This window comes from Danio rerio, chromosome 2 (assembly GCF_049306965.1).
Source record: "Danio rerio strain Tuebingen ecotype United States chromosome 2, GRCz12tu, whole genome shotgun sequence".
NCBI lineage: Eukaryota > Metazoa > Chordata > Actinopteri > Cypriniformes > Danionidae > Danio > Danio rerio.
The window spans coordinates 6,408,972-6,435,523 of record NC_133177.1 but is presented as its reverse complement, the minus strand read 5'-3'; the positions used below and the strand labels follow the sequence as shown (position 1 = coordinate 6,435,523).

Below are 26,552 nucleotides of genomic sequence, written 5' to 3'. Positions count from 1 at the left end.
ATAATACACTTTACTGTAGTATGGTCAAAAGTATTTACTATAGTATTTTTTGTGGAACTTTATATACAGTATAATGCACTTTACTGTAGTATGGTCAAAAGTATTTACTATAGTATTTTTTGTGGAACTTTATATACAGTATAATACACTTTACTGTAGTATGGTCAAAAGTATTTACTATAGTATTTTTTGTGGAACTTTATATACAGTATAATGCACTTTACTGTAGTATGGTCAAAAGTATTTACTATAGTATTTTTGTGGAACTTTATATACAGTATAATACACTTTACTGTAGTATGGTCAAAAGTATTTACTATAGTATTTTTTGTGGAACTTTATATACAGTATAATGCACTTTACTGTAGTATGGTCAAAAGTATTTACTATAGTATTTTTTGTGGAACTTTATATACAGTATAATACACTTTACTGTAGTATGGTCAAAAGTATTTACTATAGTATTTTTTGTGGAACTTTATATACAGTATAATACACTTTACTGTAGTATGATCAAAAGTATTTACTATAGTATTTTTGTGGAACTTTATATACAGTATAATACACTTTACTGTAGTATGGTCAAAAGTATTTACTATAGTATTTTTTGTGGAACTTTATATACAGTATAATACACTTTACTGTAGTATGGTCAAAAAACACTAGTATTTACTATAGTATTTTCATGTGGGAGTTTATATACAGTAATACAATGTGCTGTACTATGGTTCAATAAACAGTATTTACTATAGTATTTTTTCGTGTGAACCTTTATATACAGTAACTTATGAGACACTTCACTGTAGTGTGGTTCAAAAAACTGGTATTTACTATAGTATTTTTTCGTGTGGAAGTTCACAACTTGGCTGTGTGACTGAAATAGACAAAAAGGATACAGTTTATGATACGTGAACTACTTCTGCGGCTATTTTAGTCATTTACATAACAATGACTTTGGAAAACCGCACATCTCCGCCTGTGTTCGGGGAGGAAAATTTGCAAAGTCATGCTGCCATAAACACTTCTCTGTAATTTGGTCTTTCCACGGAGCATTTACTCCTCGGAGCAGCGCATCTTGCAGAGTATCGCGAGACTTGAGCACGACCTATTTAAACACCAGCCGCTGCCCGCGAGTTCACTTTCATTCATTCACTCTCGGATTGTGAAGACAGTTCAAGGTAAGGAAGACTTCGTGAAAGCGTTTCATACTCTTTATTTGCTTTCCCCTCACCGAAGTGAAGTAAATATACAAATATACACGCTTTGTGTTCTTTATCATGGACATTTCCGTGTAAACACGAGGCTGCTTTTGGAAGGAGAGTTTCATTTTTGGTAATGGTTTATTTACATTTATGGTGTTTTCCTATTCAATAAATACATTTGATTAATATTGCGTTGTAAAATGTTAAATATAAAAACTTTTTTTTAAGACTCACACTTGTTGCACTTCAGTGTATGCTTTATTTGTATTTAGTGTTAAATGACCATTTTATTACCATAAATGACCGTATGAGGATCTTTCTAATGTTCTTGTTTTCTTCCTAATACATTTATTATTGTAATGGATTATACCATGCTTCTATTCTATGGTACTGTATTGACATGAATGTCTGTGGCTATTACTGCATGTTTTGCAAACTGAGGAAATTTTAACGTTACGAAAGAAAGCAAAGGAGTTTCTGAATACTAACTGCCATATTCAACTTTAATTTGCATTTTGAAAACCTTAATTTGTTTGATATTTGAATAAGTTTTTGTTCTTAATCTATTTATGTTTCATATAAACATTTTTATGCATTTACCTATCAGTGCATTTTCAACTGTTAAATATGAGTTTTTCTTTTTATGAAGATGCATAATTGTTGCTCTTCAGTGTTTTATTTCTATGTTTATCTTTTCAGTGTATTCTAGTAACGTTATGCAATGAACACAATTTTAGCTTTTTATTTGACACTCATTGAAACCATGAAGTGTTACAGATGGTTAATATAAAAGTTTTGAACTTTAAAAAAAATTATATTGTAATCAATGTAACTGAAGTTAGAATCTTTGAATCTTTGCTCAGTATTTTACTTTCTAATACGTTTATTATTATAATAGATTATATGCCATGCTTCTATACTACAGTATGGTACTGTATTTAAATAAATGTCTGTGGCTATTGCTACACGTAGCCAACAAAATTTTGACATGACGAAAGAAACCAAAAGAGTTCCTAAATGCTGAAAACTGGCATATTCAACATTAGTTTGCATTTTGAGAACATAATTTTTCGGGTAATTTAATTTTATAATTGTACTTATAATTGCAAAGTTTTTGTTATTAATCTATTTTTTTATTTTCATATTCATAAGTGTAAAATATTCAACAACAAAAAAACGGTTTTACTGTGTTTCAGAAGGAACTAAAAAGTTATTTCTGTATTATTCAACATAATAGAAAGGCTATTAAAACTGTCCATTTATATTCTGTTTTCAAAATATTTGATTAATGTAAAAGTCCTGCTTATCTGTAATTGTGTAAAAAAACTTGTTTAATGTATTAATTTATTTAAAAAATTTAAAAATGTGCCATAAATACAGTATTAATAAAATATAAAACAATTTTTAACAACGTAAAACATAAAAATGTAAAAATAAAATAAATCACTAGAAAAAAAGCAAAATGTAAACATTGTACTCTTAAGAACTTTGTAATGATGCTGTTTTTCTGTCTGTCTGCATATTGATGTGTAATATTGCTCTCAAATATATTATGGAATATATTACCATAAACAATGGATTTTTCAGAGTCAGACTATATGAAATAAAGCAAAATATAATAAAAAAATAATTATTGTTATTATGGATGTTTCCCAGTGTTGGGTTGCAGATGGAAGGGCATCTGATGCATAAAAATATGCTGGATAAGTTAGCGCTTTATTGTGCTGTGGTGACCCTGGAGTAATAAAGGCGCTAAGCAGAAAAAATGAATGAATGGGGTTTTTGTTTTTTAATTTTTTTATTTCATGTTTTTTTTGCTTTCTATCGCTCTGGCATTTTATTGTTTGTTCTATCACGTACTTTGTTCTTTAACGCATAATTAAATCAAAATAATCTATTTTATTATTGTCCTACTTAATAATATATTTTATCATATGCTCTGAAATGTAGCATTAATGTCTTGTTTTGATTCATTTAATTTTAATTTTTTCTCATATATATATCTCATATAATACATAAATATATATATATAATACATAAATATAAAAAAAAAATATATATATATATATATATATATATATAATAAATATAAAAAAAAAATATATATATATAATATATATACATACATATATAAATATAATATTTTATATATATATATATATATATATATATATATATATAATAAATATAAAAAAATATATATATATATATATATATATATATATATATAATATATATACATACATATAAATATAATATTTTATATATATATATATATATATATATATATATATATATATATATATATATATATATATTTATATTTATATATATATATATATATATTTATATATATATATATATATATATATATATATATATATATATATATTTATATTTATATATATATATATATATATATATATATATATATATTTTATATATATATATATATATATATATATATATATATATATATATATATATATATATATATATATATATATATATTTATATTTATATATATATATATATATATATATATATATATATATATATATATATATATTTATATATATATATATATATATATATATATATTACACACACATATATACACATAGTGAAAAGTATACGTTAACATTGAATTGCAACATCTGTTTATATTTTCCAAAACAACTAACCACAGAGTTATGGGAGTAGAAAATTATCTTTCTGTAAACCTATTTTATATTTTAAATGAGGGAAATAAAGATGCGTTATGGATGTGACAAAGAAGTATGCAAGTTTACAGCTCACAACATACTTTTGTAGAAATTCTGTGAATTAAACTACACAACACAAGAAACCATGATAATCAAGAGGATAAATTATTGATTTTATTTTATTTGACCTTTTTTTTTTTGCATTAATAAGGAAAAGGCTCCATTATGGATGTGACATCTCTCCGTTATCAATGTGACAGATGTGAAATTGGCACTTGTGTGATTTTGGTAAATCGAATATAATAGTTTTGAAACCTAAACAGAGACATTTTTCTCTCTCTTCAACAGAAAATGGCAGCTGGAAATGCACACATTGGGAAACCTGCTCCGGATTTCACAGCCAAAGCAGTGATGCCTGATGGACAGTTTGGAGATGTCCGTTTGTCTGACTACAAAGGTATGAAGATGCAGAGAAGAAAAGCTTCTAAAGTACACTGGATATCCTTTAATATGTAATACACTGTGAATATATTTAACAGTACATGTTATGCATCTTTTTATTAGTTTACAAAAAACAATCTCTGCAATGAAGTATTGCTGGAAAATCAAGGGTGTGACTTTCTGTCACACAAATATTTTATTAAAGAGACAGCACCCATTGTGTGAGTGCCGCTGTGCAGTTGTGACAAACGCTCTGCTCTTGTTTGTAGGGAAGTATGTGGTGCTGTTCTTCTATCCACTGGATTTCACCTTTGTCTGTCCCACTGAGATCATCGCCTTCAGTGATGCTGCCGAGGAGTTCAGGAAAATCAACTGCGAGATCATTGGTGCTTCTGTCGATTCCCACTTCTGCCATCTTGCCTGGTGAGCAAAACATTGAGGGGGTTGTTCGATCGTTTGATATTTCCCCTGATGTCCTTTTGATCAAGTTTAATATATTCTGTTATTTTTAACAAGCTGAATGGGTGTTTTTAAAATATATTTTATGTTACGTTATGTTCTGTGTGTGACCCTGCATGGATCACAAAACTAGCCAAATATGTAGCCAAAATTACAAAAATACAATGTTACATTGTTTATTTTAGTACAAAATCATTAGAATATCAAGTAAAAATTATCTTTTATAAAGCCGTTTTGTAAGAGATTAACCATAAATCTACATAACTTTTTTTTTATTAGTAATATGCATTGCTAAGAATGGAGTTAGCATCTAAAGGCTTTTTTATTATTATTATTTAATTTTTTTTCATACATTATTTATTAATTTTTATTCATATTTATTTATATTCATTGTTCTTAATATTTATTTATGTATTTTATTTATTCGTTTATTTTAATTTATTCACTTATTTTTATTTATATTTATTAATTTTTATTTGTTAATAATTTTTTTTTTTATTATTTATTAGTTTATTTTTATTTTATTTATTCATTTATTTTTATTATTTAGTTTTTTTTTTGACCCTCATATTCAAAATTTTTTTTATTGTTTGTATTTTGGCCAAATGTTGCGGAGAGCCTATTTATGCCAAAAAAATTACTCTTATGGCTATTTTTGTGATTTTGGTGTCCGATATTTTCTAAACCAATAATGCTAATTAACCAAATAACTAACTAAACATTTAAATTTGATTATATTCATTTATTTTTTATTTATATTCATTAATTTTTATTTGTTGTTTTTTTATTTTTTATTTTATTTTTTTATAATTTATTTTTATTTGTATTTATTCATTTATTTATTTATTCATTTATTTTTATTTACTTTTATTTATTCATTCATTTTTATTTTTTGTGTTTTTATCTATTTATTTTCATTTAGTTAGTTATTTTTATTTATTCATTTTTTTATTATTATTTTTTTGTTTTCTAACCATCATATTCTAAATTTTTGAATGTTTATATCTTGGCCAAAATGTGGAGCTATTTTATGCCAAAAATTTACACTTTTGACTGGTTTTGTGATTCGGTGTTAAATATATTCTACACCAGTAATGCTAATTAACTAAATAATCAACTAAACTAACTAAAGATAAGCAAAGGCAAGAAGAAAAATAGCATTTGGGTATCCGCTTCCTGGAGGAAGTTTTAAGTTCAGCCAATTAAGGATAATGTGTTCCTCATGACTTATTCAATATTTATGTCCTCTGCTTTTGTTATAGTGATGGTTAATACTTAGTTAGTGGAGTTATTCAATATATATATATATATATGTAGCCACCAGTGAATGATAATGTTTTATGTCTGTGTGACCATTTTGAAAATAGACATGATCAGGTTGTACATGATGTTGTATATGAGATGTAGAATCGGCCACTCGAGACGTACACACTCCTATTTATTTAAAAGGGAAAGAACTATTTGTGACTTGTAAACAAATATTTTGATGAATAAACATATTTTAATTGAAAGTGTTTTTAAATGATATTAGAGAATGTTTTTATTCAGGGAATATTTTTATTGAAAGAGATGCGTTTTATAAATATTTATCATTAATCAGACTTAAAGATTGTAAATGATTCTTTTCAGTGCTGCTGTTATTTGTGTGGTTTTTCTATAATGAACGTTATTAAGAAACTGATATAATTGCATGTTATATATTATATATTTAGTATAGGTTTTGCCATCATTGTAGCCAATGCTGCTGATAGGGTATTAAACCATAAATAAAATGTGTGTCTATGATCACAACAGGACCAAAACACCCCGAAAACAAGGTGGTTTAGGACCAATGAATGTCCCTCTGGTGGCAGATACTCTCCGCTCCATTTCTAAAGACTACGGTGTACTTAAAGAAGATGAGGGTATTGCATACAGGTATGGATGGTCTACCCGAAAAATCAATACACTACTACTACTACATGTACACTACTAAGTACCATATACACTGAGGGTGAAAAGTTACTAGGCAATGGTTAAAGATCTAGTTAATCCAAAAAGAATAATTTACAGGTAAACTACCCATACTCTATCTAGGTGACTTTATTTATTATTTTTTATTTATTTAATATATTTTTATAATGCAAGTCATGGTTACCTGTTTTTAAGATAAAAAATAAATGCATACAAACCAGTCCAAACCAATCCCCATGGCTCATGATGAAACGCTAAAGTCTTATGAAGCTAAACGATTGGGCTATGTAGGAAATTGAACATGGTTTACAATATTATTTATGGTTCATGTGCACAAGTGTAGTGAGTGTAAGCTTCCGGTTGCTTTATGACCGGGATCACCAAACTTGTTCCTGGAGGTCCAGTGTCCTGCAGATTTTAGCTCCAACCCTAATCAAACACTCCTGAACAAGCTAATCAAGGTTTTACTAGGTACTCTTCGAACAGCCAGGCTGGTGTGTTGAGGCAATATGGAACTAAACCCTGCAAGGGCACCAGACCTCCAGGAACGAGATTGGTGACCCCTGCTTTGACTTCAGCCTAGCTGTGGATTAAAGCTAACAATATTATAAATAATTTTCAATATCCGACCCAGACCAATTGATTCACTTCATAAGACTTCAGTGTGTCATCAGGAGCCATGGCCGTAGATTTGGACTTGTTTGATTGCGTTTATTTTGAACCTAAAAAGGGTAACCATTCACTGTCGTTATTTGAATCCCCAAGGACCACAGATTCAGCTCAAAATCTTCTTTAATATTCTAGTGGAAAAAAAGTCGCTGACAACTTTGATCTGATAGTGAGTATATTAATCTACAATTGTTCATTTTTGGGTGAGCTATCATCAAGTCCTCATGGAATCTGTGCCTGCAGATTCCCACCAATTTCGAGTTCGTCATTGAAATGACTTATTAACTTGTGTAAATGTGAAAATATATATTTATTCAGTTTTTATATTATAATTTCAGTAATATTATTTGACAAAAGTGCAAATATATAGGTGGGGATTAATATACAAATTTTCTGTGTTTTGGTAAAAGTATAAGAGAGACTTGCAGTAGCTTTGCTTGCCAAACAAGTGGTTCTAATTGGATTTGCATTGTAAACCTTAAAGTGTTTTTTTTTAAGGTAAGTTTTTACTTGCTATACTATCAAAATTGTTCCACAAATCCTTTCTATTTTATTAATTTTTCTCAGTATGCCGGTTGTAGACTTTATTTCAAACTTTGATGCAGAAATGGCAAAAAAGTCTGTCTATCACTTTATTGTCTATAGACCCAACAATGTTTTGATTTAGTGTCTAATTCGTATGAATTTGTATGATCTCATTCTTGCAATTTAGTACGATTTGTTTATCCCCCAATGATGATTGGGTTTAGAGGTGGAGTTGAGTGACACACCTCCTTTTTAAAAACGTTCATTTTCATGCGTCTTTACCAACGCTATCTCATGGCAATTCATAACTTTGTAATTTAGTGACTAGTTTCTATGAAATCGTACTAGGTCATTGGTACAATTTAGTACAATTTGCTTATACCCCAATGACGGTTGGGTGTAAGGGTGGGATTGGGTGCCACGCCTCTTCTTTTGCAAATTCTGTAGGGGCTGCATGGTATTTAAAAAAATTATTATTATTTTTTTTTTTTTTACTTTGTTAAATATTGCGATTATAAATACAGTTTCACAGATAGTTTAAATATCACAATTTAATTGTTTTCTGGGGCGTCTAGAAGTATGTAGGAACAAAGAAATTGAATAACCAAAATAGAAATAAAATGTTTTTCTTACTTTTTGTCTTGTTTCCAGTCTAAAATATCCAGAAATTCTTCGAGCAAGTAAAACATTGTTTTGTTTTCATCGTCAGAAGAAATATCACTTTTAAGAGATTTTCCTTTAAGCAAGTTAAATGATCTGCCAGGAGGGTACGTGAAATATACTGGGGGTTTTTTTTCTTTGAAATATAAATATTTGGACTAGAAACAGGACAAAAATTTAAGGCAAGATATATAAAATGTATACATTTTTTTTGCATAAATCATATAAATTGCACAGAATACAGTGGTTAAATACAATTCTGTAGCTCCTACTCCACTATAATTCGAACTCAACATTGCATATCTTTGTGATGTGATTGGGCTGGTATGAGATTCTAACAGTATGATAACCTTTGATATAAATATCACGGTTTCACGGTATTGTAATTACTGCTCTAAAATATATTCTTTTTAAATTTCTGGGTAAAATTTTTTTTTTTCGATTTGAACACAATTGCTGCATCCGAAATTGCATACTTCCATACCATAGTATGCTAAAAGAGGATAGAGAATTCATGAATGGGAGTGAAGCGGGTATGTCACATGATGATGACAAAATGGCATTCATACTATGTCTGCGCTCTATTCATACTACTTGCATTCATACTGTATAAAACACACTTTTCTATCAGTCAAGTAATGCATTCAAATTCAAATGCAGTACCTACTGATTTCGGAAACAGCCAATATATTTTATTTTGTGAACCATTTAAAACACTTTGTAACAATAAACATATCAGGCTAATTAAAAAAGCCTGCTGTCTTCCTTAGTTTCAAAAACAGATTTCTTTACAATTTGAAGCCGCATGTTTCTCTATATTTTCTGTTGGTGATACTGCTGTCCTAAAAAAAGGAAAACAAAAAAACATATACCTTGGGAACGGTATCACAGAATATTTTGGCAGTTTTAAAACCTTAACTTTTCCAAATTGCTGTATACCTTGAACACGCTTACCGTCTCATGCCTAGATGTGACTATTGCAGATGTGCACATTGCAATATCCATGCTAAAACGATATATTAAGCCCTACTCTACTATAAATTTGGTCATATATTTAATTCTGTGTGGTATTAAAAAAAAAGTCTTAAATAAACTCTTAGAAACCTGCAGATACCCTGTATAATAAAACAACCCGAATGATGACTTTTTTTTCTTTATCACAGGGGTCTTTTCATTATTGACGACAAGGGCATTCTGCGGCAGATTACCATCAACGATCTGCCAGTCGGTCGCTCCATTGATGAAACCCTGCGCTTGGTGCAGGCCTTTCAGTTCACCGATAAGCATGGAGAAGGTAACACTTTCTCATCTCTGACCTGATTCCATGTAACATTCCTTTTTCATACTGTACAGTGTCTACAATCAGAGGTAAAGGGGAAATGAATTACATACATGAGTATTTAAAATAGGTAAATAAGTCCGTTAGCAACAGTAATCTTGCATATAAACTTGTTTTTGTTTTGCGCATGCTTTTTTTTTCTAGTTTGTCCAGCCGGATGGAAGCCTGGAAAAGACACTATTAAGCCCGATGTCAATCAGAGCAAAGACTTCTTCTCCAAGCAAAATTAAAACTAAAAAAGGCACTAGACTCTGCAGCATAGTATAATAGACAGAAGTGATGTGAATTAATGCTACTGGTTGGACTAGTACATCCATTTACAGGTGGTTATTCTTATTATATAGTGTTATATATTGTAAAGTTGTAGGACTAAAGTGTGTCAGACTACCTGAAATGTATTGAACCGTTTGAGTTGGTTTGTTCAACTTTGTCTTACCATTTAGTTTTGTGTGAAAAGAGATGTTTTATAGCGATGACCTTCTGACTACACTGTCAACAATTGCATTTCAAATAATAAACTCGTATTTTGTAAAAGCTTTATTAGTTTATTTGTTACCACTGTTTGATTTGTAAACATTTATAAATCTTCAGTGCTACATGTTTTTCTTGGTCTGTTGTTATCGGATGTGTTAAGAGTGTCGTAAAGTAACAAATTACAAACACTCTGTACTACTGTAATTGAGTAGTTTTTTTTTCTCAGAAATTGTAGTTTACTAAAGTAGTTTTAATGTGTACTTTTACTTTCCCTTGAGTACATTTTTAATGCAGTATCGGTAAGTTTACTCCACCACTGTCCTTCATCCTGCAGTCATTACTTTATTTTCTCTTGTCTATGGGGATTAGAAGTCCAGTGACTCCTGTCCAATCAAATCACACAGAAGGCAAATCGCATCATAATGAGCTACCTCAAGACATGAGCGCTTTATAATTGCAACAAACTGTTTGGAAGCATTAGAAGTGTCCAAAAAGGTGTTCTTCACACACATTAACCCAGAGACTATTTGGATGCATGGCACTGATGAGAAGATGACGAATGTTTATTGTTTGACCATTCATTCATTTTCTTTGCTGCTTAGTCCCTTTTTATTAATTTGGGGTCGCCACAGCGGAATGAACCGAATGAACTTATCCAGCATATGTTTTATGCAGCGGATGCCCTTCCAGCTGCAACCCATCTCTGGGAAACATCCATACACGGTTGTACACTCCGGACAATTTAGCCTGCCCTATTCACCTGTATCGCATGTGTTTGGACTGTGGGCGAAACCCGAGCACCCAGAGGAAACCCACAATTGCCAGGAGAACATGCAAACTCCACACAAACGCCAATTGGCCCAGCTGAGGCTTGAACCAGTGACCTTCTTGCTGTGAGGCGACAGCACTACCTACTGTGCCACTGCGTTGCCCCGTATGGTGACCCAAATGGATTTAAACACCCAGCAGACACGGCGTCAACATGATGTTAGATTGGTGTTGTACCTCAACGTTGTGCGGGTGTTGCATTTTATTTGGAACTGAAAATCGGTTTGACGTCAGAACCCAACGTCAAAGTCCAACATGGAACCTAAAACCAACCAAATACCAATGTCTAATGATGTTACAGCTTGATGTTATGTGGATGTTACCACTGTGATGTCTATCAGATATTGGATTTTGGTTGCCATACCTGATGAATAAATCTCAGTATTTGATATCAATATGATGTTGGTTTAAGATTTTGGCTCTGTTGGATTTTGGTCACTTTCCAACACAAATTAACATCAACCAAGTATCAACATCATTTGAAGTTTGACATTATTGGACATCAAAATAATGTACTTAAGACACTGGCTAGACATTGAATTTTGGTCACTTGACATCACAATCTAAATTAACCTAATATTAACATCTTAAGACGTTGTGTGCCTGCTGGGCAATAACTAAAAGCACTACAGAATGTTACGCTTGCACACACATCCACAAATTAAGTAAATGCATTAGCCTTTTACAGCGTAATACTCTCTACACCTGGGTACTTTTAAAAGGTCTACGTTTTACTCATACTTTTGAGTAATATTTACAACAAATACTCTACTTGCACTACATCTTTAAGCAGGTAAATGTGCTTTTACTTGATTTTTCAGTATTCTTTCTACCACTGGATGTGTTTGACCAAAATAAGCCGAACACCAGCTTTTAGTACTCTAATATCATCATGATATATCTCTTCAGCATAGAGTGATGTAAGTAGACTAGCATGCTAATATTCATGCATATGCTTATGTGTGAACCTGGGCCACTAAACCAGACAATAGCCCAAAACACATTGTATGGGTCAAAATCATTGATTTTGTTTTTTTTTTTTTATGCTTGAAATAATTAGAATGATTTTTTTTACTTTTTCTAGGGTAAATATGTCAACTTTTGGATGTAATATGTGCTTTTATGAACCTTTTACTTTCATCAGTATTTGTAGTTTTCTTTTTTTTAACCTTCAGATTCTAGATTTTTAAAAAGTCATATGTCTGTCTGCCAAATATTGTTCTAACAGTGTACACCAGTGAAAAGCTTTTTATTGAACTTTCAGTTGATTAATTTAATTAATTAATTTCCAAAAATTATGAAACATGACTGGTTTTGTGGTCAAGGTTCAGGTTGTGTCACTCCCAGAACCACCCCTTAGTTCAAGCATTTGAATTAGTGTGATAATTTATGTCTTATTTTGATTTATTTTCATATGTAAGGATGTCTCATTTTACAGTAAATTAATGTTCATTTACACTGTGAGGAAATCTGACTATATTCGCAACACAATTTCAAAATATATATATATATATATATATATATATATATATATATATATATATAGTTTGAAGTTCTGTTTGCAATATTATAAAATAAACAAATAAATAAATAAATAAATAAAGTGTAAATAAACACTGTTTTACTGAAAAATGTAATATAACTGTATTCTAATATTTTCATAGTCTAAATAAATCTGCATTAGTACTACATAGTCAAAATATCAGCATTTTCATCAGTGAAATAGCAGATAATTTTAGACAAATCAGTGTTTATCATACGTCGCCCCCTTCAGGACTTTACCGCCAAATGCTCGTGACAGACACCGACAGGGTTACGCGCTTCATTCAATTTGTGACGGGCAGCGGTTTTTCTTTGACGCGGAACTTACCAAGAAACGAAAATATTTGTCAAATAACAGTTTGCCCTGCATAAATATTGATGTATTTATTTAACTAAGGGTTTGTTGGTTTCTTTAGTGTAGCCATAACAGTTTTGCGGGGGTCGTTTTAGTGTGAAGAGACTAACGGCAAAGTAAGCTCAAGAATGACAACCTTACAGAAGAAAGTAAATCAGGACAAACAGGTGCTCGCTGAGGTGAGATACTAACTTAATGAGATTTACACTGTCAACGTATATAAAACAAAATATACACTGCAACCAAATGAGTTAAGTAAAGGTAATGTAAGTTATCTGATATCGTTGAAATGAATGTTACTACTGTTTTACCTTAACGTTCACTTTAAACAACCCTTCAAGTAACTCCGTTAACTGGGATTTTAGCGAAGACAAAAAGTTTAATACGGTGGTATATATCAAATATTAATTTCATCATGTACATTTAAAAACTATTGTAATATTGTCTGAAGACAATGGTTTCATTTAAAATGACAATGTAAGTTAGTGTTTTAAGGCTCATTATTGACCCTTTTTTGACTAAGATCGCTTGTGTTTATATTAAATTGAAGTGATTTTAATTCTGTATGTAACCATACAGGCCTGGTTCTTTTTTCTCAAAATATGGACCTTTTTGCAGTTATTTGTCTCATTTTCTATTTAATTATCATTCTTAAATACTGAATTTTAGAGATATTTTAATCACTATGTTTAGTTGAATTAGCTTGTCGGGTGGTCATCATAACCACACTTTTTGTTCATTAATTTTCTTTTCGGCTTAATCCCTTTATAATCCAGGGTTGCCACAGCGGAACGAACCGCCAACTTATCCAGCAAATCTTTTATGCAGCGGAGGCCCTTTCAGCTGCAACCCATCACTGAGAAACATCCATACACACTCATCCACACTCATACACTACGGACAATTTAGTCTACCAAATTCACCTATAGCATATTTTTGGACTTGTGGGGGAAACCGGGGCACACGGTGGAAACCCACGCGAACACGGGGAGAACATGCAAACTCCACACAGAAACGCCAACTTACTCAGCCAAGGCTCAAACCAGCGACCTTCTTGCTGAGGCAAACATGCTATACACTGCGCCACCGTGTAGCCACCACACACTTCTTAATGTACCAACATATTTCCTAAAGGTTTAGATTAAAGAATATGAATAAATACTTATTTTTACAATACAAATTCATTACATCATATATCATAAGAAAAAATAGGAAGCTGTTAATATTTTAAATTAAAAACTGAAGCCTATTGTTATTTATTAGGGAAAAAACAAACTGTCTAGCACATTCAACTTTTCCCAGTTTGAATTTGGCTATTTAAATAGTAAAAAATTAAAACATAATAATAAGAATAATAAAAGAGCTTCATGATTTTTCTTGCCTCTCTTGTAAAAAAAGTACATTTGATTGAAAGTTCATGGATAGCAACAATAGCCAAATTAGCCTCAAATTAATTCATTTAATTATGGTCCCCTTTTGGTGCATCACACCTTTTTATCAGTCATTTCAAGTGTAAGGTCCAAGATTTAGATTAAAAGTTACTTGTAAAATGTTTTCTCTTTTAGAAAACAATACCTCAATTACATCCAATTGAATGTTTTCTCGCCCAGCTGGATGTTCGACTCATGTAAAATAATAGTTTACATTGGCCAAAACTGATTAGCTGAAGTGCTACACTGATGCAACAGAGGGTTCGGTTTGGTCTTAAAGCCTTTTTCAATGGGTTATTTTCACAATGTATGATGGTGTAGCAGTCAAAATAGAACAAATGAGCTCATGGACAAATTCTGGACCTTTGTCAATGAGGTGTGGGTCTTTCGAACCACTCGAAGCCCCCTCCCCTTGCCTACAGGCCTGACCTACATAAATAATTTGAGCTTTTTTGTCCACTATTTCAATTTTGTTCTCACACTGAGCCCATTCGTGTTCGGCAGTAAATTAAAAGGCAAATTAAATATATTTTGTCTTCTCAAATACACAGAAATTTACAGAATACTCTATTAAAATTGTCTGAAAATAGCTTGAGTGAATTTTTTTGTGATTTTTTTCAGTTAAGACAGATTAGGTATTTCTTTTATACCCATTGTTAGTCATTCACTTGAAAAAAAACACAGATTGATCTATACGGTGTGGTTTCAACACGTGACTTACTACTTTTTTATTTTTTTTTTTACAAAATAAAAGCATTTCAACTAAAACCTAGCTGAACATTAAAACCATAATATTGTGATGAACATTTCAGTTTCCACCATATCTGATTAAATATGGACAAAGCTATGCACAAAAAATGTTCTTTTCCCCCAGTTTATAAACTAAAGTGTAATGTCAGCTCAACGAGACCTGCAGTCAAAGTTATCCATTATGGGTTTTTGTTATATCCTCTGTGAACAAAATCAGGAAAAAGTGACCAAATGCAACATTATCATGCATCTGATTATGAATATACTGTATAGCCAACATTGTTTATAAGCTGCTTTGCAACATTATTGTGAATTGGACTGAATCTGTGTTTGTCATCAGGCACTGGACACCGAGGCTCAGTCGCTGGTGTTTGTAAAACGCATGGTGGTTATTGCTGTATCGTCCATCACGTACCTGCGTGGGATATTTCCAGAGGACTCCTACAGATCTAGATACCTGGAGGGTACAGTTATATTTAATATTATCTAAATGCAGACTTGGATTTGCAAGCTGAGACTGGATATTTCAGAGATGCGATGTCAGACACGGTGCACTCAATGGAGCTAGTGATGTCACTGTGAGGGGTAGCGTTAGGGGTGGGGTTGGTTGTGGGCATTAAAAGTAGGGATGTCCTAATCAGTTTTTGGGGGTTTTTTGCCCTTGAGCTCGAGTCATTTGATTTTGAGTATTCACCGATACCAAAACTCGATCCGATACTTTTATAATACATAAAAAAATAAAGAAGAGCGAAAAAACAGATCGAGTATGTTTTTTATTTTTTTATTTAATTTATAGTATTTTAATATTCAACAACTCTGTTAACAAACAGAGCACTTCTGTGCAGTAGCTTGAACAATCAAGTAATAACTAACATAAATTCTTCACTTTTGGACTTTAGTGCAACAGTATAAAAAATCTAATATAAACAAATAGCACTTCAACTTATAAGGCAATCCCAAGTTTACATATCTCACAGTTTACTATGGCAATGTTGTCATCAACTTTATAATATATCCAGACCGCATACATATTCATGTTTTTCGCTTCCAGCGAATATATATATATATATATATATATATATATATATATATATATATATATATATATACAACAGTTCTGTCTGGTTCTCGAATCTGATTGGCTGATAGCCATGATATATTTAAGCAATATCAGCACCCGTACAGCCTCTTTAACCTTTGTCAAAGAGCTTAGAATGACCAAGAGGCGACACTCAATAGAACTTTTCATTGCAACAGCAGCGCCCAGCATTAGCCACGGATTCCGCCATTTTGGAGTGAAAGTGATCGGCCGTCCATTGGATCTCATTACTGTCGCAATAGCAAGCAGCTGCTTTGTTTTTTATTTATTTATTTAAAAAGTTCATTAAAGCTGAGATACAACCTGAAAGACGACAATACAACACTTAATAGCACAATCATCAGCACTTTTAATAGTTTATTTTACACACCTAATAATATGCTGGTGTTCTATTGGAGTTTTCATTCCAAAATGGCCACAGCGCCCTCTAGTGGCTGTTTCACAAATTACACAAGAGTGTCGCCTCTTGGTCATTCTAAGCTCTTTGCCTTTGTGTATTACTCCGCCCACATACAGCCAGCAAAAAGCAAGTGGTGCTCGCTGCAGAGCCAGAGCTCCACCTTTTTTGCACTTCTTCTACAAGTGATGTCACTGGGGGTAGGGTTAGGGGTGGGGTTGGTGTACGCATTAAAACAGCTTACAGGAGGAGGAGCGACAGCTCATGCTCCCCCTCGCTGGAGCTCAGCTCCCCTCAAATGGCTCTGCAGCGAGCACCCTCTCGCAAAAAGTAGAAACTACAGATGTAAAGTTTAAAAGATGCTTGCTCAGCTGTTTAACTGTCAGCTTATGATTTGAATCCAACGCGGAAGAAAGTAGTTCCTCATAAAAAAAGGTTTTTGAGACTCTCCATGTTTGATTTTGATTTTATATACACAACTATGTCGTCAAACTGTTGTATAAACGCAATATTACACTCGTAGCAGTGTGATATGGCTGTATATCAGCACTAGTGGGGGCACTAAGCACGCCTCCCACGTGCTTAGTATATATATATATATATATATATATATATATATATATATATATATATATATATATATATATATATATATATATATTCAATTCCTGATCAGAAGGTAATGTCCAATTCCGAATTCGAATCTGAAACGGCGTGATCGGATCTGGACATCCCTAATTAAAAGCATTGCATGCAGCTCAGCTTGCAACTGCACCGAATCTGCATCAAGACCCCAGCTTTATTAATTACTGAACATCAGACAGTTTAATCAGGTTGTGTGTTGAATGTTGTTGTAGATTTGTGTATCAAAGTCCTCAAACAGGACTGTTCCTCTCCTGGAGCCCACAAACTCATCAAATGGTAAGTGTGTGCTTTATTATTCCGGTAAATTTTATTTTATATTTGTAATAGTGCACAGTAAAAGCAAAAAATGATGATATAAAAGTGTTTTTGTCCTTCAAGGCTGATGGGATGTTTTGATGCTTTGGAGAAGAGATATGTGAGTTTAATTAAATAAATAAATAAATATTTATTATGTTTTTATATATATTGTTTTTAATAATTGAATAAACTGTTATATTTTCCAGCTTCAAATGTTGGTAATTGGGGTAAATATGCAAATATTTATGTTATTTTTTATATTTACATAAGATTTATTTAAATAATGTACATAGAAAAGCATATTTCGTACATTTCTACAATTTATTTTCCACAGGTGCACACAAGCCCACATGACAGTAATGTAAGTTTTATTATCTTCCATTGAGTATTACTTTTGGGTTTAACACTATTTTGCAACATCGGGATTTAATGATAAAGATCCATTTTAAATGGGGCGTCACAGTGGCACAGTGGGTAGCACGATCACCTTACAGCAAAGACGGTCACTGGTTCGAGCTGGGTCAGTTGGTATTTCTGTGTGGAGTTTGGATGTTCTCCCTGTGTTGGCGTAGGTTTCCTATGGGTGCTCCGGGTTCCCACACAGTCCAAAGACATGCACTGTAGGTAAATTGGGTAAGCTAAATTGGCGTAGTGTATGAGTGTGAATGTGTATGGGTGTTTCCCAGTGATGGGTTGTGGCTGGAAGGGCATAAAACATAAGCTGGATAAGTTTGTGGTTCATTCCGCTGTGGCGACCTGAGATTAATAAAGGGACTAAGCTGAAAAGAAAATGAATAAATATTTTAAATGTTTAAGAAATTTTTAAAGTATGTTTTTTTAAAAACATATACAGTTGAAGTCAGAATTATTAGCCCCCTTCAAATTTTTTTCTTTTTTTTTTAAATATTTTCCAAATGATGTTTAACAGAGCAAGGAAATTTTCACAGTATGTCTGATAATATTTTTCTTCTGGAGAAAGTCTGATTTGTTTTATTTCAGCTAGAATAAAAGCAGTTTTTAATTTTTTAAACACAATTTTAGGGACAAAATAATTAGCCCCTTAAAGCTATATTTTTTCTCGATAATCTACAGAACACCACTGTTATACAATAACTTGCCTAATTACCCTAACCTGCCTAGGTAACCTAATTAACCCAGTTAAGCCTTTAAATGTCACTTTAAGCTGTATAGGAGTGTCTTGAAAAATATCTAGTAAAATAGTATTTACAGTCATCATGGTAAAGATAAAATAAATCAGTTATTAGAGATGAGTTATTAAAACTATTATGTTTAGAAATGTGTTGAAATAATTTGCTCTCCGTTAAACAGAAATTGGGAAAAAAAATAAACAAGCAGTCTAAAAATTCAGGGGGGTTAATAATTCTGACTTCAACTGTATTTGTAAAATGGTAAAATTATTTTAAAAATGTCAAATATATATATATATATTTCTTTTTACAATAAAATATATGAATAATAATAATAAAAATAAATTGAGTTCTAAGATGACTTGTTTTTTTCCCCCACAATTAAAACAACATGAGTTGTATAATAAATCAGGGAAGAAACAATTTTATTTTTCACAATAAATATTTAAAACAAGACAGGTTTTATTTCTGTATATATGTTTTGTTGATTTCCCAGTGATGGGTTGCGGCTCAAAGGGCATACGCTGCATAAAACATATGCTGGATAAGTTGGCGGTTAATTCTGCCGTGGCGACCCTGGATTAATAAAGGGACCAAGCTGAAAAGAAAATAAATGAATGAATGTTTTGTTTAAGGAAAGAGAAAATACAATATATAATGCTGTATATGAATAGTATATACTATTATATGCAGATGTATTATTATTTTACTTTAAAACTAGGATTGTGAATAGAATGCATTATCACAATTAATCTTATTATCTTATATTTACCTGGATAGATACATGGAAAGCTTCACAAATGTGGCATATGAGTTATAATTATATACGTAAGCTATAATACCTTAATAACAGGAATGTGGACAGCAGTAATACACCTTCTCCAATTCTGTTGTTTTGTTTGTGTTGTCTCAGCACGTCATCGAGTCCTATCAGTTTAAGTTCAGATACTCAGAGCATGGACCACAAATGGACATCCTGAGGTGAAGTATTGTTCATCAGTCATGTGTTTGGTGAAGCTAAATGATACTGTATATGTAAAATATATATGTGGCCTGCGATTCCTGTTGGTGCACCCATTCTGTTTTTAAATATTCTCCAGTTTTGGGTTAGTAAGATTATTAATAAATTCAATTACATTTCAAACAAATGCTACTTTTTTAGCGGTAGTGTAAACAACAGTAGTCAACATTTGAAGTGGATCATCATGTTTCATCATGTTTCACCACTCATTCTTGTCCTAGGACAATTTTGAAGAACATTTTTGATCCACTTCAAATGTTGACTACTGTAGTTTTATTGCATAACACCAGCTGAAATGTCTATTCACTTACACTAATCCATAAACTAATCTTATCATGTTTTTTGGATTCCAGTAATGTGAATGGGGACATCAGAGTGACCTTAGAGGACACAAAGAAAGCTTCAACACTCCTGATCAGGAAGCTGTTTCTTCTCATGCAGAATCTAGAGGCTCTGCCCACCGCCGTTCACCTCACGATGAAACTCTACTACAACGATGATGGTACAATACACTGCCTTTACATCCTTCTTCATTTCATCTAGAAATCCAGGTTATTTTCTTAAATGATACTAAGACAGATCATAATTGGTCAAAAACACTTTCTTAAATTCAAATAAAAGAAAAAACTCCTTAACTGTCCCCCCCCAAATGACATGTTAAACTTAAATGAATGCCAATTTTCAATGCTATGGTGCATAGTTTTAAGCTTGGTCTCGTTTTAAAGAAGACAGATGTCAGATTGTAACAAGTGACTTCATGATTTTAAAAACAAATAAATATTACATAAAATATGCATTTTACAAAACAAGTTTTAGCCTATAATCTAAATATATGAACAGATTATATTCCAAATTTGAAGCTAATATCTAAAAAAAAATAAGCTTCCAGAAGGATTTTGATTGGATGCAGTACCACAGATGACCATTCAGTTTCCACTGATGACCATACATGGGCTCCCGCTTTGTTTTGAGCAATATGAACCATATTTTTCATATTTTTGACAATGTTTGTAAAGTAGACATCAAATTTAAAGTAGCATGGTAAGTTAGGTGGTATTGGATTTGAATTTAGCCTCTAAACAAATATCTAAAATATTTTTACAAGTGGATTGCTGTAGCAAAGTAATGTTTTACGACTCTGATGAGTATGCTTGTTGCTAATTAATAAATAACTGTTGCTCAGTAAAATCTATCAAAAATCTGATGAAATTAAATTGAATTGAAATGTTAACCTTGAAATGATATATAGTTTGTCATGTTTGTTCATGTTTAGACTACAATATTACGTTTTAAAAATATAATCATAATTGGTCCCACAGGTTGTGACAGTAAATGTGTTTTAATCTATTCGTCTTCATACAGGGATTTTTTTTTCAATTGTATATAGTTTGTCATCCTGATTCAATTAGGATTTAATAGTCCTTTTATTAATCCGGGGTCGCCACAGCGGAATAAAATTGACTGATGTGCTTTTGTCTCTTTGTCACTTGAGTTACGCCTCCTGAATATGAGCCACCAGGATTTAAAGCAGGGGCGAATGAAAGTCTGTGGTTTGAGGGAACAGCGGTGCACTTCAGAGTGGGTGATCTGCAGTCTCGCTATCACACCATGAAGCTGCGCGTGACAGCCGCCCAGAGTCGCCTCGGGAAGCTGCAGGATGGGGGCCAGTTGAGTGAGAATGAGATGGAGATGGAGACGCCCTCACTGCATCACATCAGACCTGCAGAAACGGTGAACAGCACATGCATTTCAAACGGATAGTTCACTTAAAAATATACATCTGCTGTTAAATTAATAACCCTCCGGACATCCAAGATCAGGGCTTTTATTATTGGTAAAACACTAAAGATATGTTTTAGCTGAACTCCAGACATCCTTTCTTTGTACGTGTATTACTTATTTAGCTGGATTTGGTTATTGATGATTTGACACGATCCATAGTTTCATTCTTCAAAACTTATACGAGAGTTGTTTTAAAAATGGACAAAAGAAAAAAAAAAGGTACACGTGGTGGTCCTCCCCAAGGGGTTCAAATAGAACATTTATTAATATGGACTTTTAAGATACAAACATGTACTATTTTAACCCAGCTTTAGTACAATTTGTGTATGATAATAGACGTGCACAATATTCTCTTTACTTTTTATTTTTCTTATTTTTCTTTACTTTTCTTATATTGCAGTCATTGTGTTTTGACAGCTAATATGCTGATGAGTTGATGCTTTACAAAAGTTGCAGATGCCTTAACCAATAACAAAAGCCTTTTTTGATGATAAATTAATTTAAACAGCCAATTTTGCCTTATGCCACATGATTAAGACTTGACTAGGCCTACCATATTAAAGAAAATCCACTCTAAATGTAAAACTACAGAAAATTGCTAAATACTCTTTTGACACAAGAGTGTAAAGCCTACAGCCTACAACAAATGTTGTATGATATTAAACGTATCATATTTAACAAACCGTTTACTAATAAATTTATGTAATTTTGATCACATTGATAATTGAATATTAATCAGATGATGTCATTACGCTGCTGTGCAGTCAGCCAATCGCTACATTGCTGATGCAGTGTTTCCTGGATTTTCTTCAGCTGTGGTGGCAGGCCTTTTACAAAGATCTACCGACTACCTATGGCGTTATTTCAATGACAGTTGTTGTGAGCGCAGTATTACAATCCGAGATTGTATTTATGTAATAAGAGCATGCAAATCTCTTTGCTTGCTCGCTGATTTCCTCTGTTCTTACATAAAACTTCTTGCACGCTCTCAAATAAATGCTGCTGAAGTGCGATTTAGAGCGTTTATCTAACAAGTATGTCTCCAACATTTATTAGATTTGCTAGGAATATTCATGAATGTCTCCAATAGACCTACAGAGCAGCATTAATGTGTCCTGAAGTAAAGAAAAAAGGGCTATAAACTCCAGCGAGATAAAGTCATTGTATGCAGAGCCATACAATGACTTTGTAGCATTTATCTTAACTGAAAGCTTGCTGAAAGTTTGCTAGCCTCACGCATCACGCAGTCAGTCAGCATGTCACCTTAAAGGGTTAAACAAATATTGCACAGCACTTTTACAGTTACATAAAACTGTTAATTCACTTACTTTTTAATGCGTTTTGGTGTGATTATAACCCACTATTTAAAATAAATGACTGAATGTTTTGAATGAGAAGCTGTAATGTAGCCGTGGCGGGATGAATTTTGGTGTGGCGCCCTGCCATGGAAGAATGAATGTAGTGGAAACCATGCCATGATTTTAAGGATCGACAGATCTGTCCTTCACAACACATGCATTGATCTCAAATCAGTTCATCCAGACATTTTAATCTGATTCACAAACTAGTTTAAAAAACCAAATTAGCTAGAGATCAGTTATCAAGATTAAAAAGATCCAGGATATGCTAAAATATCTTAGATCATTAAAGAGCAGAACCCAGGTCTTTAGTTATTCTTAATCACCAAGTGGTTTATTTATAAAGTTATTTCAAGAGGATCACATGCTTATGATTGCTTGCAGCTGGTACCGCATTATTCAATTTATGATTCACCAATCAGACGATTCCTAAGCCACTATAAATACCCTGAGTTCCATATGACAGCCATCTTCGGTTTGAAGAATCCCCCCTTCCACCCCTACTCCTCCTCTTTTCCTAGATGGGCGGCATGGTGGCCCAGTGGTTAGCACTTTTGCCTCACAGCAAGAACGTCACTGGTTCTAGTTCTTACAGACGTTTCTGTTTGGGGTTTACACGTTCTCCCCATGCTCCCCATGCTCACGAGTTTCCCCCGGGTTCCTCCCGCCATCCAAAAACAACATGTAACTTAAGTTAGTTGACTATAGACATGCCATAGACATGCTCCTAGTCAGTAGTTATCTCTTAAGAGCAATCTCTATCTGTTCATTAGCTACTACAGCAGGGGTGTTCTCGAGATCTACCTGAGCTCAAATTCCCCTCTCGCCTTGCAAACGGGAGAGCTCGAGGATCTTTTGAGCTCAGGGCAACTCTCCCGGGACAAGCCAAACAAGCTTTATAATAAATCATCAGCTAAGTGTGAACTCTTGAAATGATGCTGCTTATACAATTTGCTGTAATACACATTGCAAATGAGACCAACATTGTGTTGCAGCTCCTCCATTTTGTTTATAATAGTCTAAAATTTGACATTGTGAAACCTTACTGAGGTTTGAGCTTATGGATAACATGATAATATTGTAAGTACTGTTCAATTTCTTGTTCAGACCAAAGGGCCTCGATATGTTGTCTACAGTCGTCAGGATTCATTTTTGTGTTCCCTGTGTTTATGAATCACCAGAGAACACGATTTCAGCTTAAGTATTCTTCTTCTAAAAAAATGTCACCTGCCACCAACCTTTTGCATGATCTGAGAATGAGCAAATTAACAGCACATGTTCAGTATTGGGTAAACTGTCTGTTTAATGACTTTATGTAGGATAATCTTTGATGTGTTCATCGTTTGATTAATTATTTCTGTGATAGGTGATGAGAAACCATGAGCAGGACCTGCCGTCTGAAGATGGTGAGTCTATAAAACTAGTTTCAGAAAATCTGGTCTGCTTTAGCAAAGTATTTTCCAAACGATTTTATCCTTTGCAGAATCTGTTGCACAGTTTAAACAGCCCAAAAAGTCCATCGCAAAGGTAAGATGCTTTCGGCCTCTACAGAGATGAAGATGTGCTTTAAAATCAAAACAGATATTGATTTGTTTGTTTGTTTGTTTCATTCCTTTATACATTTGCACAGAGGAAATGTGTAAGAAGCAATGCTGGAAGGAGGAAAAAGAAGAAATGCTTTTAAAAAAAAAAACTCAATGCGAGTTCACATCAAGCAAACGTGTCTTCAACACATTTTTGCCAACATATTTAAAACATTTACGCTTGTGATATCAGCTTTTTTTACCAGGTAGAAGTTCTAAGTTCTAGAGAATTCCTCCTGCTCATAATTTTAAGAACTGAAAAGCTTTGAGGTGATTTCTTGTTTGGAGTCAATGAGGAATATATTTATTTCACTGAATGTACAAAATGAAATGCATGACACATCAGCTGCTTGTTATGGATCAAATAAACCACACTTCAGATCACTTAACATGAAATATTCCTTCATTAAACACAAGCTCCTTTATTACAATGATGCAAAACCTTTTCATTGAAAGATATTAGTGCATATATTCACAGCATTAACCAAAATATCATATTATCTCTGTTTAATAGACAACATTGCTTTTTAAAATAACAATTGAAACTCTCATAATCATACCATTACACATTACAGGCTCTTGATTGTGAAATATTCACAGACAGCTGCCATTGCTTGACAGGAAATTATGTTTGTGAGCTAAACATCAGTCATCGGTAGTGAACATTAATATACTTCAGTAACTGAGTGTGTCAGTTTTTAGAATACATAGATTAATCCTGCTGGAATATTCAGTCATGAGTCTAGAAGCCGACCAAATGTGAGCGTTGTTTAGAAAAGACTGTCGACATCTCCCATCTCTACCACCACAGTCTTCAGCTGAGAGTAAAACTCAATGGTCACCTGGCCATTTTCCCTTCCAATACCTGAAATCAGACAGAAGGTTGTGTTTAATTAGTACAAAGTGGAAGTTTAGTATCATAGAGCTAACATTATACAGTTGAAGCCGTAATTATTAGCCCCCCTGCATACTTTTTTTTTTTTTTTTTTTTTTTTGTAAATTTCTGTTTACAGAAAGATTTTTCAACACATTAAAACTTTAATAACTCATTTTTAATAACTGATTTGCCATGATGACAGTACATAATATTTGTGTAGATACTTTTGAAGATACTATTATTTAACTCAATTAGATAAGTTAGGCTAATTAGGCAAGTCACTGTATAATGATGGTTTGCTCTGTAAACAATTGAAAACAAATAATGCTTAAGGCAACTTAAATACTGCTTTATTCTAGCCGAAATAAAACAAATAGAACTTTCTCCTGAAGAAAAAACATAGGAAATACTGTGAAAGATTCCTTGCTTTGTTAAACATAATTTGAAAAGAAGATTCAAAGGAGGATAAATAATTATGACTTTAACTGTATGTGACTCTGGACCACAAAACCTTTTTTGCATTGGTAAATATTTGGCAATAGCTACTGTAAATGATTAGTTTTTTTATTCCAAAGTCTTTAGAATAATAACATCATGTTCCATGAGTTTTTTGTACATTTCCTACTGTTAATATATCAAAAACTCAATCCACATCACTTCATGCTCAGCCAAACAGCAAAAAGTGCAAAAATATATATTCAAACGGCCGGCAACACCAAAGCTCAAAAAATGCTAATTTATTTAATTAATTTAACAAATAGACATTTTTGGCCTTGTATCAGCCTTTTTAATTTAACAAATTGGCATTATTGGCCTTGTATCAGCCTTTGTAATTGAATAAATTGGCATTTTTGGCCTTGTACCAGCCTTTGTAATTGAATAAATTGGCATTATTGGCCTTGTATCAGCGTTTGTAATTGAATGAATTGGCATTATTGGCCTTGTATCAGCCTTTGTAATTGAATAAATTGGCATTATTAGCCTTGTATCAGCGTTTGTAATTGAATAAATTG

At 32.5% G+C, this 26,552-nt stretch overlaps 3 protein-coding genes across 16 annotated transcripts in view; 2 read left to right on the top strand and 1 right to left on the bottom strand.

Annotated features, from left to right (window-relative positions):
• The window catches only part of prdx1 (peroxiredoxin 1), a 43,343-nt gene extending 32,716 nt beyond the window's left edge, over window positions 1–10,627 (top strand). For 3 of the 4 annotated variants that reach the window (XM_073916818.1, XM_068223969.2, XM_073916815.1), the window contains 5 exons: window positions 4,256–4,364; window positions 4,618–4,771; window positions 6,602–6,724; window positions 9,778–9,908; window positions 10,098–10,487. In XM_073916818.1, coding sequence (XP_073772919.1) covers window positions 4,259–4,364; window positions 4,618–4,771; window positions 6,602–6,724; window positions 9,778–9,908; window positions 10,098–10,183 — 600 coding nt within the window. In that variant the 5' untranslated portion in view covers window positions 4,256–4,258 and the 3' untranslated portion in view covers window positions 10,184–10,487. Of the gene's footprint in view, window positions 1–1,000; window positions 1,179–4,255; window positions 4,365–4,617; window positions 4,772–6,601; window positions 6,725–9,777; window positions 9,909–10,097 lie in introns of those variants that run through there. The other variant, NM_001013471.2, reaches the window with a different exon arrangement.
• A 2,170-nt stretch (window positions 10,628–12,797) lies between these two features.
• Window positions 12,798–26,552, top strand: part of zte38 (zebrafish testis-expressed 38) — a 16,505-nt gene continuing 2,750 nt past the window's right edge. The window contains exons 1-12 of one of the 3 annotated variants that reach the window (XM_073917563.1): window positions 12,798–13,331; window positions 15,673–15,796; window positions 17,686–17,749; window positions 17,852–17,888; window positions 17,977–17,997; window positions 18,105–18,131; window positions 19,832–19,899; window positions 20,293–20,441; window positions 21,432–21,670; window positions 24,446–24,485; window positions 24,563–24,606; window positions 24,710–26,314. In XM_073917563.1, the coding sequence (XP_073773664.1) occupies window positions 13,281–13,331; window positions 15,673–15,796; window positions 17,686–17,749; window positions 17,852–17,888; window positions 17,977–17,997; window positions 18,105–18,131; window positions 19,832–19,899; window positions 20,293–20,441; window positions 21,432–21,670; window positions 24,446–24,485; window positions 24,563–24,606; window positions 24,710–24,763 (918 nt within the window). In that variant the 5' untranslated portion in view covers window positions 12,798–13,280 and the 3' untranslated portion in view covers window positions 24,764–26,314. Of the gene's footprint in view, window positions 13,332–15,672; window positions 15,797–17,685; window positions 17,750–17,851; window positions 17,889–17,976; window positions 17,998–18,104; window positions 18,132–19,831; window positions 19,900–20,292; window positions 20,442–21,431; window positions 21,671–24,445; window positions 24,486–24,562; window positions 24,607–24,709; window positions 26,478–26,552 lie in introns of those variants that run through there. The other 2 variants (XM_073917559.1, NM_001039809.1) reach the window with 2 other exon arrangements.
• The window catches only part of aldh9a1b (aldehyde dehydrogenase 9 family, member A1b), a 24,834-nt gene continuing 23,218 nt past the window's right edge, over window positions 24,937–26,552 (bottom strand). For 4 of the 9 annotated variants that reach the window (XM_073914386.1, XM_073914403.1, XM_005163231.6 and 1 more), the window contains exon 12: window positions 24,937–25,527. In XM_073914386.1, coding sequence (XP_073770487.1) covers window positions 25,433–25,527 — 95 coding nt within the window. In that variant the 3' untranslated portion in view covers window positions 24,937–25,432. 9 annotated transcript variants of the gene reach the window in all.